This window comes from Microcebus murinus, chromosome 1 (genome assembly GCF_040939455.1).
Source record: "Microcebus murinus isolate Inina chromosome 1, M.murinus_Inina_mat1.0, whole genome shotgun sequence".
NCBI classification, from domain to species: domain Eukaryota; kingdom Metazoa; phylum Chordata; class Mammalia; order Primates; family Cheirogaleidae; genus Microcebus; species Microcebus murinus.
Window position 1 is genome coordinate 147,755,575 of NC_134104.1, and position 12,307 is coordinate 147,767,881.

The 12,307-nt window shown below is 38.0% G+C and overlaps 1 protein-coding gene across 3 annotated transcripts in view; it reads left to right on the forward strand.

Annotated features, from left to right (window-relative positions):
- Positions 1-12,307, forward strand: part of CTNNB1 (catenin beta 1) — a 37,901-nt gene that overhangs the window by 20,264 nt on the left and 5,330 nt on the right. For all 3 annotated transcript variants that reach the window (XM_020284687.2, XM_012770232.3, XM_020284674.2), the window contains exons 2-10: positions 3,565-3,625; positions 4,069-4,296; positions 4,502-4,755; positions 4,880-5,118; positions 5,207-5,408; positions 6,542-6,686; positions 10,662-10,765; positions 10,842-11,180; positions 11,444-11,602. In XM_020284687.2, coding sequence (XP_020140276.1) covers positions 3,613-3,625; positions 4,069-4,296; positions 4,502-4,755; positions 4,880-5,118; positions 5,207-5,408; positions 6,542-6,686; positions 10,662-10,765; positions 10,842-11,180; positions 11,444-11,602 — 1,683 coding nt within the window. In that variant the 5' untranslated portion in view covers positions 3,565-3,612. The remainder of the gene's footprint in view (positions 1-3,564; positions 3,626-4,068; positions 4,297-4,501; positions 4,756-4,879; positions 5,119-5,206; positions 5,409-6,541; positions 6,687-10,661; positions 10,766-10,841; positions 11,181-11,443; positions 11,603-12,307) is intronic.

Here is a 12,307-nt window from a genome sequence, read left to right on the forward strand (position 1 = left end):
AAGTACTAAAACATTTTGGAAGATTGAAGAAACTGTATAAATTTTTTAAATGGCAAAATAATTACCAGTGACAGTTAATGAAAAGGCAGGCACATGCATGTATTTTTAGATTTACAATAAGTTTTATTAGGGACTTTTTTAATCCCTGAAGGTATATCAAAAGTTTATAAAGCTCCTAAAATAGAGTAGCATTTTCTTATTTTAAAACAAAAAATTATTGGCTTTGGTTCTTTTAGTATAGAGTATTGGAAAAGTGAATTGTTAATGTCAACTGCCCAGTATAAAACTATTGTTTTATAATGTATCTATTTTTATGTAGCAGAGTTACTCCCAAATACTCAGACTTTTGAAAACTAAGGTAATTATTAATAAGATAATTTTGTCCTGATAGGAACTGGAAAAATAACTTTAATGTGAAATCTCTATTATAGTTTTGTCAAGAATTTTCACATTGACTTTGATAGACATTTATAGAGCTTAAATCATAGATAATAGCAAGATGAATTTTGATGTATCTTTATAAAATAAATAATTAGAGTCTATGTTTAAGTAGCAAAAAGAAGAAAATTGAAGGATGCACATGCCCACCACCTCATTAGACTGGATGGAATTACATATGTTGGCCATCCAGTTTCCTCTTTCTTTGTGAAAACATCACTTGGTGGTGATAAAGCTGTCAGGACGGAAGCATTCTGACAGTCTGGAGTCTGTGGTCAATGATCATGTCGTAGTTGTGCATTGGAACATTAGTACAGTGCTCACACAAACCTATGTGGTATAGCCCATTGCTCTTAGGCTACAAACTTCTACAGCTTGTTACTATAGGCAATTGTAACACAATGGTAAATGTTTGTGTATCTAAACATAGAAAAAGTACAGTAAAAATACATTATAATCTTATGGGACCACTGTAGTATATGCATCCATCATTGACTGTAATGTCATTATGTGGCACAGAACTGTATTTTATAATTTTAAGCACCCTTCCCCCCACTTTGGTTGGTACTTAATGGATTTTCTTCATTTTTATTTTTCATAATTTTTTCTGAAATGCCTATTAGTTGGAGTGTTACTCTCCTGGATTGATCCTCATTTCTTCTTTTGTATTTTGTGTGTTTGTCTTTTTTTTGTATGCTCTAGATTTTTTTTAACTTCAGTTTCTATTGAACTTTTTATATTTTTCATTCTTTATAGGGTACTAAATTGAAATGCTCTGTTTCACTCTTACCCTACCCCCATTTTTAAGTCCTGTCTGTGTTTTTATGGAGTCAGTTTTTCTATTAGTTTTTCTTGAACTTTGTCCTTTGATGTTGACCTTTTACTTAAGTGATTGGTAAGCTTTAGTTGATTGCAAGCACTAGGATTGGGCCATTAGTGATTGGCAGGCTGTGGTGGAGGGGAGCCAGCCCTGAGAAGGCACTGGCCAAAGGAGGAATGAGGAAGGCTTTCCTTGGGGCAAAGTTCTGCCCTAGATGTCTCTGGGCAGTCTGTTTGATTTATTTAGTGAATAATGCTTAGATTTTTGATATACTTGAATCTGTTTGTAAAGCAGTATAGGAGCCAGTGGGTCTTTGCCTTTTCCTATGTAGATCTCCTTTTTCACCCTTATTTTTCACTTCTCTGCATGTTTATTGACATTCGCCCTCCCACATCTAATAGGGTAATAGGGTTGCGGTGAGAAGTAAGAAGAGTTTTTATGTATGTTGTATACCTTTTAAAGTGCTAAAAAAATATGTTGAGAAGTCCCAACATACAAATGGATATTGTACTTTGGAACATGAGCTTGCTTTTTCTATAAAATCATTATAAATCATGGTCAAATTACCAGGTCAGCCTACATAAACAGATTTTACGCAGTAACGTGACTAAAATATTTAGTCTTTGCATCGAGAAGGAAACAATACAGTAAAAAGTTTTTTCCTGGAAGCCGGATATTTTGAAGCCCTTCTTAAACTGCCGTACAGCCTGTAAACATGATAAGTTGGTTCTGAGCCTATTGGCATTGACCCAAGGGAGAAGCTCAGTGTAGAACATGTTTTAAGTCTCCTTTTGCAGGATATACTGAGGGTTGGTGAGGGGAACCAACTTTTCAGACGCGTGGGAAAGTAGTTAAATAACTATGGCAAAGATAGGCACAAGATAGAAGCTAAAATGCAGCATCAGTAGGCAGAGAACCTGGGTGCCTTCTATTAATAGGATAGTATTTCCCAAAGTGTTCTCTGCAGATCACTTGCCTGCATCCTAGACTGTTCATTAAGAATGGAAATTTCTATGTTCCACTCCAGTCCTATTGAATCAAAACATTACACACTTAATCCTGCTTAGTAAATTATCTTAAAATAAAAGATTTTTGTGGAGTAGAATCATATTTATTATTTTCTGTCCTTCATTTTGCCTTGTACATAAATTGTCAGTTATTTCTACTGAGGACACTGAAACAACTATCCACAACTTTTGTCAGCTTTACATGTCAGTTGGTCTGGATGATTATAAAAATTTAGTGTTGGAAGAACAATTTTAGGAATAATAAACACATACTTCATTGACATAGTGAAAATAAGATGTTAGCATGTAGTTTCCTACTTCATTAAACATTTTGATTTCTTTGTGCATTAATTGAAAACACAGTTCACACTTAAATATCTTACTGCATATCTTTGCACATCTAATATGTTAATTTGTAAACGTTCATTATGTTAATTTGTAGTGCAAAATGAACTTGTTTGGGGCAGACATTGTAATAAAGGGAATTTTATTAGAACTATCTGGAGGCTGAGCCTTTAAATTATTCTCATTTGCAAATAGTTCCCTGTGTGATTTGGTGTTTTTCCTGAATATTGCACACTAAAGACAAAATACAGACATAAATTAAATACTAAGATTTTTCTATAAATGAAATGATTAATTTTTTTATATTGGTCAAAATAGTATCCCAGTTGGTAATATTTGTAATAAGTCATTGCTATTTATTTGTGTTGCAGACTTTTCATTTGAAAAGTAATTTTATTAGTAAAAAATCTAAAATTCACTGTTCTGATCCAGTCACCAAAATCTCCTTTATAATGATGTTTTTAGATGATATTGTATTAGAAAAGAAAGCATCTGACTTGTTTAATGAAAATTTGGTGTTTCTAAAATCCTGTTGGATCTCTACTTGCTTAGGGGATCTATGAATATTTCAGTGAGAGATTAAAAAAGGAGAGGCCTGTAGAAATTTAAAGAGGAGTTGATTTTTGAATAATTTTTTCACCTCTCCCAGGTTTTCATTGTTAGAACCTTTTTGCTTTTTCATCAACATCCTGAATAGCTGTAATTTATATTTTTACTAAAAAGAGGTATGTGTTAAGCAGTAGTTTTCACTTAGAAGTTCAACAATGATAGAGCTGTGGTTGAGGTATCTGGAGGAGAACATGAGGTCTGTCTTTAATTGTATCATTTGGTAAAAGAGGATTTGGTTTATTTTGTGGGCAAAATATATGACATTTAGCAGGCATCCCAGTGATTTATGTGTATTAAAATCAAGCTAAGTTTAAATTTTAATGACTTTTGATTAACTTTTTTTAGGGTATCTGAAGTATACCACACAAGTGTTTTGAAAATCCTGCGTGGACAATGGCGACTCAAGGTTTGTGTTACAAATCTCTAGTTACTGAATTGGAACTCCCCGCTTGATTGCCATTAACCCAGTCTGGCTCAGATCCCCATGCTTTCCTCTCTCCCTGATTACTTGCCAGGCTACCTTTTGCTCCATTTTCTGCTCACTACTTCTGATGGCTTGGTGAAATAGCAAACAAGCCACCAGTAGGAATCTAGTCTGGATGACTGCTTCTGGAGCCCAAATGCAGTACCATTCTTCCACTGATTCAGTTGAGTAAGTGTTAGGTGGTCCCCTGAAGACACAGATATTTTATCACTAGCTAATCCTGACCATCAGTCTGCTTTTCTTGGCTGTCTTTCAGATTTGACTTTATTTCTGAGGATACTTCAATGGGTCCTATTGCAGTTTTTTAAAAAAATTTAAGGTAACATTTCCAGTGTACTAATGCTAATACTGTTTCATTTTTACAGCTGATTTGATGGAGTTGGACATGGCCATGGAGCCAGACAGAAAAGCAGCTGTTAGTCATTGGCAGCAACAGTCTTACCTGGACTCTGGAATTCATTCTGGTGCCACTACCACAGCTCCTTCTCTGAGTGGTAAAGGAAATCCTGAGGAAGAGGATGTGGATACCTCCCAAGTCCTATATGAGTGGGAACAGGGATTTTCTCAGTCCTTCACTCAAGAACAAGTAGCTGGTAAGACTATTATTTCCCTACTGAAAGTCAGGATGCTGTTTTGGGAATTAGTTATTCTTAAAAAGTTACTGTGTAATAGCTTAAATAAAATGTGGTGGTGAAGAAAAAGGTGTAATTACAATATAACCTTTACCATTTTTAGGATAACAGATCCTCAAATAAATGCTGAACTGTGGATAGTGAGTGTTAAGTTTACCTTTTCTAGATATCGATGGACAGTATGCGATGACTCGAGCTCAGAGGGTACGAGCTGCTATGTTCCCTGAGACGTTAGACGAGGGTATGCAGATCCCGTCTACGCAGTTTGATGCTGCTCATCCCACTAATGTCCAGCGCTTGGCTGAACCATCACAGATGCTGAAACATGCAGTTGTAAACTTAATTAACTATCAAGATGATGCAGAACTTGCCACACGTGCAATCCCTGAACTGACAAAACTGCTAAATGACGAGGACCAGGTAAGCAATGACATGGCTAGCTTTTCAATCTGCTTTGAAGGAAACTCTCAAGGAGTAGTTTCGGAGAATCTACCCAATATCAGTATTTGAAAGCTAACCATGTCTCTTAATTCCTGTGTTATAGGTGGTGGTTAATAAGGCTGCAGTTATGGTCCATCAGCTTTCTAAAAAGGAAGCTTCCAGACACGCCATCATGCGTTCTCCTCAGATGGTGTCTGCTATTGTACGTACCATGCAGAATACAAATGATGTGGAAACAGCTCGTTGTACTGCTGGGACCTTGCATAACCTTTCCCATCATCGTGAGGGCTTGTTGGCCATCTTTAAGTCTGGAGGCATTCCTGCCCTGGTGAAAATGCTTGGGTAAGAAACATTGTCAGAATGCTGGGAGCTGAGAAATCAAAGAATATAATCACAACATCTCTGATGAAGGTTTTTTTCTTCTTCCCAGTTCACCGGTGGATTCTGTGTTGTTTTATGCCATTACAACTCTCCACAACCTTTTATTACATCAAGAAGGAGCTAAAATGGCAGTGCGTTTAGCTGGTGGGCTGCAGAAAATGGTTGCCTTGCTCAACAAAACAAATGTTAAATTCTTGGCTATAACAACAGACTGCCTTCAGATTTTAGCTTATGGCAATCAGGAAAGCAAGGTAAAAGAATTGTTCTTAATAAGGTTTTCATGGAGCATTGGTAACCTCCAGTGTCATGTCATTCCATGCACTCTTACCAAGTTATAGTATGCCTTGCCCTTTGTATGTATCCAGAAAAGGTGGACATCTCTATTCCTTTAAATATTTGAATGTATGTAAAGCATTATGCTAAGCACTAGCGATACAGAAGGCAAGATTCTGTTCCTATTTTCATTCTTAAGTGGGAGGTAGACATCAAAATAATCAAATTAATATTTGACCCACGTGTTAGGAAGAAGAGGAGGGTCTATGAGAGCATGTAACAAGTGAAATAGACCCTGTTTTGAGGGTTCGGGAAGACATCTTGGAAGTGATGGTTGAGTTCAGCTTTCAAGATTGAGAAGGGATTGACTAAGTAAAGGTTATGTGAGAAAATGACGTCTTTGAAAAGTTTTAGAGAGGGAGAAACATGGTGAGTTTGAGGAATTTAAGGAATCAAAAGAGTGAGGAGGAGGAAAGGTTGAGATGAGGCTATTGAGATAGGTCGGGCAGATCCTGCAGGGCTTTGTAGAGCATGTTATAAGAGCATTGGAAACAGTTTTTAGCAGAGGGATGAAGTGATGAGATTTGTTTTCAGAAAACTGGGGCAGGATCAGGAATAAGGGTATACAGGGAAATAAAGAGCAAGAGTGAATGATTATTTTATGGTATCTCTTTTTAAGATAGATACAATTAAGAAAATCAAAGGGCCAAATGGTTTGGAATTTTAGGTGCCTATTCTGGTTGAAATTTTCAAAAAATCAGTTTTGATATTATAACTTTCATATTTGGGCATTACTATTGCATACCAACATTGTTTCTATTTTTTTTTTCTTTTTTTGTTATGATTGGTTTGAGAAAAAGGAAATTGGGCCAGCGTTTTGATAAATTCTTAGGAGGACTGAGATGCTTGATTTTGAGTGAAATGCTGTATAGGAAGAGTTGGTAGGGTCCCAGTGTAGGGGTTTGAGTGATAGGGCCCAGGAATACATTTAAGTTCAATCAATGGTAACCTGGCTGAAATTCTTGTGTAATAAAATAGGTTGGTAATACAGCTTTTTTACCAGGTGTTTGATCAAGATTCCATCACTAACAATATATATACATGTTTTTAGCTGATCATACTGGCTAGTGGTGGACCCCAAGCTTTAGTTAATATAATGAGGACCTACACTTACGAGAAACTACTGTGGACCACAAGCAGAGTTCTGAAGGTGCTGTCTGTCTGCTCTAGTAATAAGCCGGCTATCGTAGAGGCTGGTAAGTATATGTATCTATTCCAAGTCTTGGGTACAGCGTCTGCTGTTCTAATTAGATTACATTTTTTAGTTCTAAATATTATTAGTTCTTAACAAATTTAAGTTTAATGGATTGAAAATAGATGGTTCTATTCAGTTTGCAGCCAGGATCACACTCAGAAGTGTTTGCAACCTGGATTGGTGGTGTTTAAGACTAGTTTAAGGGGAGTTCTTATTCCCCATCAAAAAATGATAGCATATATTCTGTTTCATAAAATTTGCTTTTACTTTGAGTTTTATGTAAAACCAAAATTTGGTTTGCTAACAGACCTGTGAATATGTAGGAGAAATTATGACAAATTCTAACAAAGTACAATTTTATATGGCAGAGTGATTTTTCTTGATTTGTTAGTGGATGCTCATGAGTTTAGTGTTTTGCTCTGATATTCTGTATTCTCAGTGAACAGATAGTCTGATATGAAAAACAATTTTTTGTTCCAAGTATTTTTAATGAGGCAACTTGTATGTGGTAGTTTATATTGTGTGTATGTTGGTAGTTGAGGAAAAGAATAGTTTGCACCAGGGCCTCTTGTTTTTTTGCCATGAAGATGCAGTTACTCTTCAGCTACCTACCATCCTTTCTTCTTTAGTAACCCATCTAACATTTACCTCTCCTCTCCTCTCCTCTCCTCTCCTCTCCTCTCCTCTCCTCTCCTCTCCTCTCCTCTCCTCTCCTCTCCTCTCCTCTCCTCTCCTCTCCTCTCCTCTCCTCTCCTCTCCTCTCCCCTCCCCTCCCCTCCCCTCCCCTCCCCTCCCCTCCCCTCCCCTCCCCTCCCCTCCCCTCCCCTCCCCTCCCCTCCCCTCCCCTCCCCTCCCCTCTCCTTCCCCTCTCCTTCCCCTCTCCTCTCCTTCCCCTCCCCTCCCCTCCCGTCCCTGTCCCCGTCCCCGTCTCGGTCCCGAAAGGTTCTCGCTCTGTCACCTGGGCTAGAGTACAGTGGTATCATAGCTCACTGCAATCTCCAATTCCTGGGCCCAAGTGATCCTCCTGCCTCAGCCTTCCAAGTAGCTGGAACTACAGGCATGCACCAGCACACCCGGCTAATTTTTCTATTTTTGTAGAGATGGGTCTTGCTCTTTCTCAGGCTGTGGATTTTTTTTAAAACTCTGTTCTGGGTCTCAGTATACCTAGACTCTAAAATCAAATTTCGGGTCAAACCGAAAAAGGAAACATATAAAGGCATTTAAGGAAGAAAATGTTGGGTAAAAGTATAGTGCTGGTAACACCTATTTTTCTGCCTTGCTGAGAGTAATTTTATTCAAATTTATGGGAGAAAAGGGGATTATGATTGTTCGGGGTAGCTGCTGACAGTGGGGGACCATAGGCTTGGGGATAGACAAGTATGGATGAGTTCATATAGAATGAGGGGATATAGATTCTGTCAGCTTTTCCAGAAATAACCTGTGCTTGGTAAAAATACAGATTTTTAGATCAGAACCCCTAGGATGTTTTTATATCAGGACAAATTTAAAAGTTTATTAAAGTGACAGTAAGGACTATAGGTAGCTGGAAATGTATGAGATTGGAAGCCTAGGAATCTTCGTTTTAATTAGTTCTCTCAGGTTATTCTGATGTTCATTTGTTTATTCTGAAAAGATACATCAGCACTTAATGTATTTCAAGCAATTTAATAAGCACATGGTATACATTGAGTAACAATAGATATATAGTCCCTGTGCTTATTCTTACAGTCTTATTTTGTAACAGTGACAAAAATATGCAAAAAAGAAAGTGTGGCGATTGTAAATTGGAATGGGTACTATGTGAGAAATGAACAGCCAATAGTGGTAATGATTAATGGGGAAGGAAGCTGGCTATTTAGATGGAGAAGGAAGGGGGCCTCCCTGAAAAGGGGATGTTAAATGGGACTGCAGGATGAGAAGGGAACCTATTGTGTATGAGTAGTGTGGGTTAATTGCTTTCCAAGTAAACAAAAAGAAACATCATGCTTTATGTCCTGGAGGTAGGAAAGAGGTTGTGGAGTTCTAGGTGCTAAAGAGAAAGTGTATGTAAATAGAATTTAGTAATCAGTGAATGGCCCAGGATGAGGTTGATGAGCTGGACCAGGCTGTAACATAAAAGACTTTCTAGGCCCTGTAAGATACTTACAAATTGAGTTTTTCATGCTTTATTCCAGCTTTGGAACCATAGATGTAGAATACTTAGGTCAGTTTGGGAGGCTAGGTGGGCTTCAAATTCTAAAGAGTTCCTCAAGGTTACACTAAAGAAGTTGGCTTTTGTCTTAAAAATGAGAAACTTTTGATGGTGGTTTAGCAGTAGCAAAGCACGACAGTGGTGTGTTTGGGATATTAATACTAACATTGTATGGATTATTAACACGTTGACCAAAAGCAAGAAGACCAGACAGCTGAGATGTCATATTCTTCTAGGAGTAAAATAGTTTGGTGATAGAAATACACAGCAAAGAACAAATGCCTGAGACTTCTGAAAGAATCATAGAATGTAATATATCAGGGGCTAAGAGAGCAACCAAAAATGGTTTATAGTGGGGAGAACATTGGTACCATGAAGATAAATGGAACATCAGAAGGGATTGCTAATTTTTGAACAAAATAAGAAGCTGACATTTAAAATGACTCAAAGGTCACTCTAGGTAGTTGGAAATATATGATACTAAAATGAAGAGAAGACAGGGTTAGAGATTTGGAAGTTTCTCTCTTAGTGCATGGGGGTAAGGGCAGCAGGAAACAGGTAGGGGTGCCTCAAAGTCATCTGCATGGAACTTTTTTACCTTAAACCTGTGAATCAGAATTTGTATGTGTTTTTAAAGTCTCTACAGGCCATTCTGATGGGTATCTGGGTTTCAGAAAAATTCTCTTAATTGTTATATAGAGGGAGGGAATGAAGTCTTATGAGGGGAAAGAAGTAGTCATTTAACAAATACTGAGTGTCAGTCTGAGCTGCTGTGAGGAAGGAACATGATAGAGATGGTCTTCTAGTGAAGGTAGACTAGTTGTGTCTACCTTCTATTGTTTCTACCTATTATAGTTGTGGTAAATGCTATGAAGGAGAAGTATGGAATACCATGATTATAGCAAGTAGGCCTAACCTAATATGAGGAAATAAAACAGACCTAAAGGATAACCAAGGAGACAAGGGAAAGTGTCTCCTGCATTCAGAAGTCATTTGAGTTGGAGAGAGATAGATGAAATTAAACTAATTTTCCTTGACCAGAGTAAATGTCCCTCACTTAAGAGTCCTAAATGCTAGAAGGTTGTGAACCTTTGGAACACATGTTTTGGAGTCAAGTGACTTTTATACAGTCTCTAGCAATAAGTGTTTCAGTCTCTTCTTAGTGAATTATTCTTATCTCAGGAATTTATATAGCTTCTTCAGGTGTTTGCTCAGATGTCACCTTTACACTAAGATTACCTAAGTACTGTACAAAAACTGTAGCCCCCTCCCTCACATTGTCTTGTACTAAAACCCCATACCATTTTAATACCATCTGACAAACTGTATGATTTTAGTCTATTAACTGTATATTTGTTAATTGTCTACTTCCTCCAGATAGACCATAAACTCTATGAGGGTAGGAATATTTTAATATTTTGCTCACTGGTGTATCTCCAACTCAGAACAGAGTTGGTACTGAATAAATAATTTTGAAATGATTGAATAGATGAAAGGAAATAGGTAACAAGAATATTACCTACAGGGGGATAGTGGAGATAATGAAGATTTTTTCCACATAGAAAGGAACAGTAGCTATTTGACAGTTTGTCACTGGTGAGGTGAACTGGCAAAGAGAGGGAAACTGAGCAAAATTCTAGAAAACGAGAGGAAATAAAGTACTTAGGAGGAGAGAGGTAAGCTTTGGAAATGAAGATGGACACTGAAGACTAGAGAAGACATTTAGGGCTGATAGTCAGAAACTTTTAGCTAAGGTCCATTGCTTGATCCTTTTTAATTTTCCAGGTGGAATGCAAGCTCTAGGACTTCATCTAACAGATCCAAGTCAACGTCTTGTTCAGAACTGTCTTTGGACTCTTAGGAATCTTTCAGATGCTGCAACTAAACAGGTAAATTCTGAGTAAACTGGAGCCTTGGTAATAGTTAAGATGAGCATGTACTGACCATCTGTTTTTATCTCTATAGGAAGGGATGGAAGGTCTTCTTGGGACTCTTGTTCAGCTTCTGGGTTCAGATGATATTAATGTGGTCACCTGTGCAGCTGGAATTCTTTCTAACCTCACTTGCAATAATTATAAGAACAAGATGATGGTGTGCCAAGTGGGTGGTATAGAGGCTCTTGTGCGTACTGTCCTTCGTGCTGGGGACAGGGAGGACATCACTGAGCCTGCCATCTGTGCTCTTCGTCATCTGACCAGCCGACACCAGGAAGCAGAGATGGCCCAGAATGCTGTTCGCCTTCACTATGGACTACCAGTTGTGGTTAAACTCCTGCACCCACCATCCCATTGGCCACTGATAAAGGTAAATTGTCAAAGTAGAATGTTGTAGAATTGAAAATGAACTATCTCCAGCTGTTGGAAAGCTGTCCAGGCATGGGGATTGATACATGGGAATTGTATTCTCAGTAAATAGGAAGTATGGCTGCGACGGGGGTGGGATTCTGAAATGTTTGTGTAGTCAGTGCTATTTTTAGTCATTACCAGTACATTTAACATGCTGGGAATTTTAGGCTAAGAAAATGATTTTGTTGAGTTGTATGCCAATTCTTTCCCTTTTATCTGCAGGCTACCGTTGGATTGATTCGAAATCTTGCCCTTTGTCCAGCCAATCATGCACCTTTGCGCGAGCAGGGTGCCATTCCACGACTAGTTCAGTTGCTTGTTCGTGCACATCAAGACACTCAGCGCCGTACATCCATGGGTGGAACACAGCAGCAGTTTGTGGTGGGTAAATCTTTACAGTGACACCCAGTTATTTAAAAGGAATGCATAAATACAAAAGGATCCTGAACTTCTTTGGTTATTGGCTCCCCCATCTGTCTTCCTGTAGGGCTGCTAATGGGTAAAAACACAGACGCATTTCTGTGGCTGCAGAGATGATAAGGAATAATGTGGCCTCTAGTGATGTTTTCTAGGACATGTCCTTTGCATGGTCAGTGTCACAAAGGGAGTATGGGGTGTGATTTACTGCTGTAGGGTTAGGCACTTCACGCAGTATTCTCATTTAATCTATACAATGGCTGACCTCCTTAGGAAGAGGTAGAGCCATAATATGAATCCATGTATGTCTGATCTCAGAGCTGCTTATCCCTCACTAAAACATGAATTCTGCCTATAAATGTTTAACAGGCCTTTTTACTCTTCATAAAGTTTAAACTATTTTCATGGACCTAAGAATATATATCGACAAATTTCAACAATAAGTAATAGCATTTCTATAGTCTTCATTCATAATTGTCTCAGCCTACAACTTTGATACCAAGCTTTGAGTCGTATACCTAACCTTCATTACAAGTATATAATCTAAAGACACTTTGGAGTCCTCAGGCTGTAAGATTCAGGACCTTCAAAGAGTTTTCTCTTATTAGGTTACTTTAGAAAACAAAGATGGACTTTACTGGAACAGATTTGGGGAATCACGTATTGCTA